The sequence below is a fragment of the Martes martes genome (assembly GCF_963455335.1).
Source record: "Martes martes genome assembly, chromosome: 13".
Taxonomy (NCBI): Eukaryota; Metazoa; Chordata; class Mammalia; order Carnivora; family Mustelidae; genus Martes; species Martes martes.
Window position 1 is genome coordinate 92848140 of NC_137901.1, and position 7956 is coordinate 92856095.

At 63.8% G+C, this 7956-nt stretch overlaps 1 protein-coding gene and 1 long non-coding RNA gene across 11 annotated transcripts in view; one reads left to right on the forward strand and one right to left on the reverse strand.

The window, feature by feature from the left end:
• Positions 1–2591, forward strand: part of FBRSL1 (fibrosin like 1) — a 79949-nt gene extending 77358 nt beyond the window's left edge. For all 10 annotated transcript variants that reach the window (XM_080821284.1, XM_080821276.1, XM_080821275.1 and 7 more), the window contains one exon: positions 780–2591. In XM_080821284.1, coding sequence (XP_080677410.1) covers positions 780–1728 — 949 coding nt within the window. In that variant the 3' untranslated portion in view covers positions 1729–2591. The remainder of the gene's footprint in view (positions 1–779) is intronic.
• LOC308354058 lies at positions 2296–3032 on the reverse strand. The gene is made up of 2 exons (XR_013967843.1): positions 2584–3032; positions 2296–2491 (listed from the first exon to the last, which is right to left on the reverse strand). It is a non-coding gene; the product is annotated as an uncharacterized lncRNA (long non-coding RNA).
• Between the last annotated feature and the right edge of the window lie 4924 nt (positions 3033–7956).

A 7956-nucleotide genomic window follows, 5' to 3' on the forward strand; every position in this document is an offset into this window, starting at 1 on the left:
TCGGGGCTGGGGAAGGCCAATAGAGAGAGGGCCCCATGGAGAACGCCAGGATTGGGGCAGGGGCCACGGAGAGGGCGGATCCAGCCCTGGAGGTGGCCGCAGGGAAGGTCAGCTTGGCTCGGTGACCCCAGCGGGGCCTCTGCAGGGAGCCATCTGCATCTTCAAGGTGGGGTCTGGCTCTGGGAGGGGCACCTGTGGGAGAGTCCCCTGGCTGGGAGGACGGGGCTGAGGCTGGCTGCCCCTGGGCAGCAGGACCAGGTTGGTGGGGCAGGTGGGAGTCCTGTTCAGAGTCAGCAGCAGAGTCTGGGACCTGAGGTGGTTCCGTTGTGGCTGGCTGACGGAGTGGACAGAGCAGGAGGCTCCCCGCCTCACCCCTCCTCCTGTTGGGGATTCCCAGCCAAGGCCCTGGGGGCCATGCCCTCTTCCTTGTGCTGGACTCAGGGCAAGGGGCTCAGAGGCACACTGCGGTGGGGCCTCTCCAGCGTGAACTTGCCTCCGTCCTGCCTCGGGCTTAGCAGCTTGGGTCTGGGGAGGGCTCTGGGGTCCTGCTGCAAAGCTGGTTTCCAAGTTGTTTATCAAGGGGAGGAAAGACATGGGGTGTTGTGGGCCCTGTGAGGTTGTGGGCTTGTACCCCAGTGTTGACAGGATGCTTAAGGGACCCCCACAAACATCCCAAGGATCTGGAGGTCACGGGGTGGGGAGCTTGGTAGCAGCACCCTATTACATGAAGCCCCTCTTGACCCTGGGCTGAGTGAAGGTGTCTGTCTTGTCGCTCCCAGGGACCTCCTGGAGAAGACACGCATGCTGAGCCGGGCCTCGCCCGCAGCCCCTCTGGGCCCCCCTGTCAGCGGCTTCCTGCTCCGTGGCCAGAGTGAACCGGGCCGGCCCGGGGGCCCTGCCGAGCGCGAGGCAGAGCCCCGCATCAAGGAGAGCCGCTCTCCGGCCAAGGAGGATGGTGCCAAGCTGGCCGTGCGCCCGCCGTCTCCCTACAGCAAGGCGGCCCTGGGCGACAGCCTGCGCCTGGCCGGCCTCCTGGGCCGAGAGCCGGGGAAGCCGCCCGAGGCGCCCGCCGAGCGGCCCCAGGGCGACGTCAAGGTCAAGGAGGAGCGCAGGGAAGACAGTGATGCTCCCGAGCCCCCAGGGGCCGGCCTGCACCCAGCGCCCGAGCGTCCACGCGTGCCCCCTGCGCCCCTGCAGCTCGGGCCCGGCCCGGTGGCCCGGGAGCGCCTGGGCTTCACGTGGGAGCCCCTGCGCGACGCCTACCGCGGCCTGGAGCTGCCCCGGCGCGCCCTGCCCGCTGCCGCCCCCGCCCCGGGCCCCGCCACCCTCTTTGAGCCCCCCGAGCGCCCCTACCGTGACCGTGAGCCCCACGACTACAGCCCAGAGCGCCTGCGGGAGGCGCGCCGCGAGGAGCTGGAGCGCGCGCGGGCCGCACACCTGGGTGCCACCGCGCACCTGGACAGCGCCGCGCTCCTGCCCGCGCTGGGCTCCCTGCACTACCCGCGCCTCGGGCCCGCCGCCGCCGCACTGCACAACGGGCTCCTCGCGCGGACCCCGCCCGCCGCTGCCGCTGCGCTGGGCGCACCGCCCCCGCTGGTGGCCGCGGGTGGGCCCCCCACGCCCCCCGGGCCGCCGCCGCGCAGCAGGACTACGCCGCTCGGGGGCCACGGGCCCGAGGCGCGCGACTATTCCCCATCCCGCAACCCCCAGGAGGTGGAGGCACGGTAGTCCCCGCGGGACCCCGCGCCCCGTGTACAGAGACCCTTCCACAAATGCACTGCTGTAAACTTTTCTACGCGGACGTTTCTAGAACCTAAGCACAGCGCCGTCAGCCCTGGGGTGACACTTGCTTAACACCCGAAGTCTGCACAGTCTTTGCTGGGGGTGATCTTTTGTTTTCCGAGCTTGGAATTAGGCTACTGGAGGAGAATTCAAGTTTGTACATCTTTTCCCACAGGTGAGAAGCGTTTTTAATAGATTTGTATTTTTTTCAATTTTGTGCTCTTTAGACATTTAAAAAGAAACAAAAAAGAAACTTTGCTTTTTTATCTTCAGTTCAGATTTGCAATGTAAAGGCCTCAGATCCCGCTCTAGAACCCCAGGATCTTTTGTCTTATTTATGGAGGAAAAAAAACGGTCATTTTGTCCAGCGCACTGTGAGGCCCCCACTCAGGGCCCGCCTGGCCCTCCCTTGGTACTTGGAACCGAAGTTACAGATATATATTAAAATAATAATAATACTGTACAAAACTCTCTTTGCCTTATGCAGAAGCATAAGATTTCTTTTTTGGTTTGTTTTTAAAAAAAAAACAAATGAAATATGTAAATAGTCTGTTAATATAAATAGATGATGTTATTAAAATTCTTAACCTAGGTAGACTTTATAAAAGGCAGTTTCTAGAAACCTCTCTGGTTCTTTGTGGGACCCGGCCACAAGCCCGCTCGCTGTCCGCTGGACGCGCTCAGAAGCTTCTCTGCTGCAGATCCTCAACTATGCAAGCACTCCGAGGTGGGACGGGGCGGCCGGCGGGGGGGCGTCCCTTCCCGCGGCCCCGGGTGAGCCGGGCCCCGCCCTCCTCGGACCCGCAGCTCTGGCCGCAAGGACAGTTCTGTGGACCCCCGTGCCCGTTGCGTTCTCAGACTCCGTGGCAGAGTTTTAGGAGTGGAGAGTCTGGAGGGTCGTTGCAGACAGGAATAGTAGCTTCTGTCCACTCTCTCCGTGCGAAGGCCGTCAGCGGCGTCCCTGGGCGCTCCTCCACCTGCGGAGGCCTTGGCATGATCTCCTTTTGGTTTCGGTTTTGCTCTCATGACCACCCGAACGTCCCCTGGTCCCGTCCTCCACGTCCCTCTCTGTTCCCTGGCATCCGCGCCCGTGTCCGCTGCGCGCTCGGGCCTCGTTGGTTGGACCGTCCGCGGCCATCTGCTCTGTTCTGTATTTTCGACCCGTGTGTCCCCTGTGGACTCTGGTGGTTTTAAACACTGAGTTCTCGTGTCAATCAATGAAGATAAATACAGCCTTGATTTTGGATCACAAGGTGGTCGGGTGTTCTGTGTGACGTGACAGAAGGTGGGGTTCTCCGCCCCCTGCAGGACAGCTGTGGCGCGGGCCGGAGCTGGGCGGGCGCTTCCCGCCCCCCACCCCGGTCGAGGAGCAGAGCACCTTCGCAGGTCTCCTCCTGGCACCTCCCGCTCCGCCTGGACCGGCACCCCCAGGGCTGTCCTGCTGCCGGAATGCCCCTTCGCCCTTTGCCTGCCGCCCCCACCTTGGCCCCCTTGGCCCCCCACTCCACCCCATCGGGCCGCGGAGCCTTGTCCTCTCCGTGTGCTGGGCGGAAGCTCACAGCCGTGCGGGGCCCGTTTCCCACCCCCGCCCCCCGCTGCTCTGGCCTCACACAGAGCCAGGTGAGCCTTTCGTGGAGAAATGGGGACTCAGGGCGGGAGGGCACAGGGACAGAACTGGCCACCTCCGTGCTCTGGAGGAGAAGGGCAGAGGGCCGTTCGTCGTGCTTGCGCTGTGTGCGCTTGGACACGGGGACCTGAACGGATTTGCCGTGTTGGGTGAGCAGCCGGGCCCAGAGCTGCCCCGAGCCCAAGAAGGCCTCCCTACCCCTGTGCAGGGATGGGGTTACCCACACGGAGCCCACTGTGCCCGGCGGCCCACAGTAAGCCCCACCCAGCTGCCAGGGCAGGCCTGGCTGGCCCGCCCGCCCCCAGGGCTCTGGGGACCTGCCTGTAGGTGTCGTGGGCAGCTGGATGCCGGTTGGGCCCTCCCCTTGACTGAAACCACCTGGGAGCGTCGTGTAAAGGAATGAGATACTTGGGCTAAAGCCAGACGACCCAGACTACATTGAACCACAGGGTGGAGAGGAGCCGGCAAATGGTTCTCACTCCCTTCCCAGCCAAGGCCCCCTTCGGGGACGTCACCCATGGGGGGAGTGTTGGTGTCTGCCCTGGGATGCTGTCCCGTCCCTGAGGGATATGGTTTTCAAGAGGTCACTTTCCCTAATGGAATGCTATCCTTGGGGAGGAGGACTCATGAGGGAGCAAAATCCGTAGTGAAATTGTGGCCCCTGAGGGGCGCTCTGGTGGGCCGTCCTCCCGGGAGCACCGCTGGGACAGTCCCCACTAAAGGCCCTAGTCTCCAGGAGTGGCCCAAAAGGGCCTGTGATCTCTAGTGCAGCACCAGGGCCCACACTGGTACATCACTCCCCAGGAAGTGTCTGTAAAATCAGAGTAAATGGTTGTCAAATAAAGATTTTCTACGAAAGGATTAGAAGATAAGAATTCATAAAATTTGTAAAATCTCCCAGAAGGCAAAACAGACAGTGAGTTGAGAAATTGAGGAAAAATAAAATACATCGAGGGCCTTCCCAGGACGCCCATCATCTGCCTCAGGGAATTTTCAGGAAAAAAGACCTAACACGAGTGGGGGAGGGGGTGTTTAAAGGAAGTGACACGAAAAACACCCAGCGGGTCCAGGAAAGACGTTTTCAGACACGCGTTTATTCCCCCACCCTCTCTTCGGAGGCCGCTAGGGGACAAACTCACGTGAACCACGGTCGTAAACCAACAGCAAGACCGTACACGAGGGGGGCCACGGAGGGAGACGCAGGGTGGGGTCCCCGCGGCAGGCCCACCAGCCCGCCCCGAGCCCCGACGCGCCGGGAGCCCGGCTGCTCTCCGCACGGGAACTTCAGGATTAGCTCATCGGGTGTTTGTAAACCTTCCTCCCCGACCTTCACGTCAGAACAGCCGCGGACTCCTAGGTTGATCTGGGGGAAGAACTGAGGGCCTTTACAACATCGGTTCTCCCAGAACCGCCCGGCGACGCGTCCATTCGCGTGGGCGTCCTTTCCGGTTGGGCAGAGCTCTGAGCTCCCTGTGAGGACTCGCAGCCTCTAGGGCCCTGGGTCGTGTGTTCGACGCTCGGGGTGAGGTTGCATGTGGGCCCAGAGCAGCCCGGGCCGGATTGACTTGGCGCGCCCAGAGCTGGGGCCGGCGTGCGCACCAGGGACGGCCCGCCTGCACCTCCGGAGGGCATGGGACGGCCGCCTCCTGGCCCTTTGTGAACAAGGGCGGGACTGGCTCTGGTCAATACGTTGTGTTGCTTCCCAGCTGGGGCGCATTGAAGTGCCCATGGGGACGTGGACCCACCAAACCGCCAGCGGCCGGGACTGTTCCCCAGGGCGGCTGCCCTGTCGGCCTGGCTCGGGAGGAGAGCAGCGCAGGGCGAGCCGCGTGGGGCTCCCCCTGTAGCCAGGAAGTGAGCCCCCGAGATCGGGCTGCCCATCCGTCCCCTCCAGTTCCATCAGTTTTCCAGGCATTTCCTTACTTCCCAGGAGGGGGGCGTGTTTGCACTGTCCACCTGTCCCTCCCTCGCGGTGGTCACTTGTGCGGCCGCAGGGCTGACCCCGGGGCTGGCCGTGGGCCACGACCCTGCCCTTGCTGCTGCCCGTGCTGTGGCCCACTCAGGGCCCCACAGCTCCGGACGTTCGCAGGACGGGGACTTTGGTACCCAGGTGCTAGGTCTTCCGTAATTTTCGCTTCCTTCGAAACTGTCAGACCAGACACGGGTGTTGGGTGTACGGCATTTCAGTATCCGTCGTGCGTCTTTGTCCCCGTGGGCGTGCTGGTGGCACAGACCCCACAGGAAGGCGAGGTCCTGGCTGACCCTCTGCGGATTCTTCCATCCACGTGTTTGCGTCATTACCTGCCGCGGCCACAGTGACCTTCGAGGCCCTTGGCCACCGCGGTCACGGCCTTGATTCACGCGCCCTCACTTGAGAAGTGATTTTAGCGCTTGTGCACTTGCCCACTTCCTGTAAACAGGGTCACTCCACAACTCCAAACCCCGGCGGGAAACAGGGACTCCGTTCTCCCACGTACACGTGCCTACTGACCCCACGCCCGACTCTGCTAATCTTGTGGAGGGTTTTACGTGTTTGCCTGCAGAATTGGCGGGCAGCGCCTCTGGGCTGGCCTCCCCTGGTCTGGCCTCCACACGCAGGGATGCCAGCCTCACGGGGGGGCCCTGTGGCCTCCCTCCGACTGCCGGGGGCCCAGGACGCCTGCAAGCCCGAGCACAGGGTGAGCGCAGGCCTGGCCGTGGGCTCGGGGTTCCACGGGCAATCAGCCTCACGGCCGCATCACTCCGTGACTCTAGGGTTGATTCGGGCAGTTTAGATGTTTCTGGAAAATTTGGCGGCGTGGGCTCGGGAAGCACGCTGCAGGGCGCTGCCTGGACTGTAGGGCACTGCAGGTGTGACACCTCCGGCACCTGGGACACCCGCGGACGTGTCTGCCGTCGGTCAGACCCTCACAGGGTGGTCCACGCCATTCCGTGTTTCTGGGGTTTCCGTCTCTCCCCTCCCGTCCCCGAGCGAGCGTCCCTCCGGCTCTGGCTCCGGGCGCTCCCTCACTGCCCCGCCCGCCTCTCCCATGGAGGGGCCCCCCAGGGCCCGGCGGGGATCCCGCGCTTCTTCCCTCTCGGACTGTGGGCGCTCGTCGTCCCCAGCGACAACGCCCATGTGCAGCGCGCCCGCCTCCCGCCACCACCGCATGGTCGAAGCCGTCAAGCTCCGTCCGTCCGCGGGGCTGCCTGAGCTGACGGCACCCCGGGAGGGGCCGCGCGCAGGGACGGCTGCATCGGGACGGTTCTAACTGGGGCTGTCAACAGCTTGTCTCTCAGGGGTTTACTCTAGGGGGACAGAGCACGGGACCAGGTTCCTGCAGGCGGCCGGGCCCCCCGCTCGCCCCGCACTCACGGACAGGAAGGCATGCGGAGCGCCAGCTCCCTACGCAGCACACCTTCCCAACGGGGACCCCCTCTGCCCTCCCCCCGACGACAGTCCCTTCCCTCTTGGCCTCACATCCTGGAGAACCCCCTTGGGGTCAGGACCCACTCGGCTTCAGCGGGAGCTGATTAGCACAGGAACAGGAACGTGCGCCCGCGGCCTCCGACAGGAATGTCGTGTGCAGGGGGCGGTGGCTCTACCCTTCCCGTGGTGTGACTGTCACAGGGCGCAGGAGACGGCTGCCAGCTGGGACCCGCCCTCGGGACCACGGCCCTTGGCCTCTCTGGGCCCAGGAAGCCCCTCTGTGTTGTGAAGGACCTGGTGGGGACGCGGCATCCGTTTGGGGAAGTGAACATTTGGGCGGTAGTGACAGCCGCACACAGTGTGTCATTTAAAGCCCCAAGCCGCGCCCACAAAGTGGCTCAGGGACGCTACGTTCAACTGTATCACAGTGATTCAATCGCTTGCTGTGACTACAGAATATAATACAGTTTAGCAGAAAAAAAGTCCAGGGAAAGGACAGCTCCCTTCCCCCCGGAAGGCACACACCCGCATGGCTGGGGTCCTGGGGGCCCCTGGCACGTAGGGTTGCCTCAGCACACACTGATCATCCGCAGGGAGGGGGAGGCCCTCCCTCCCGTGACCCCAGACCTGGTGTGGGATGTGTTCCAGACACAGAAATGTGGACGGCATCGACCCAAGGCGCTTCTGAGCAGACATGTCCAAGGCCGGCATTGGGCAGCCTCCCCCCATCCCCGTTGAAACTGTGGCGCTGTCCCCGTGGGACCCCCCCCATCAGCCGGGGCCTCAGTGACACGGTGGAGCAGAGCCACGTTCGGCATGTGACACATGAGAGGGGTTCTCAGCCACTTGTCAGTGCCAAGCGCCTGGCTCAGGCTGACGGCCAAGGCTTCTGCTCTCGGGGGCCTGGAGCCACACCCCGTCTTCCTGCCACGCCCCTCACTCACACTCACACTCACACTCACTTCCCATCCAGCGCCACCTCCTCCCGCTCGCAGGGCCCACGCGGACGCGGATCCTGGCGGGTCCCCTCCCCCGAGGGGCTCTCAGTCTGTAACCAAATACAGCAACCAGGCCGGTCGAGAGGTCAGCGTGGGGTGTGGGGGCGCTGGGAGGCGGCCTCGAGCCGGCCTTCAAGGGG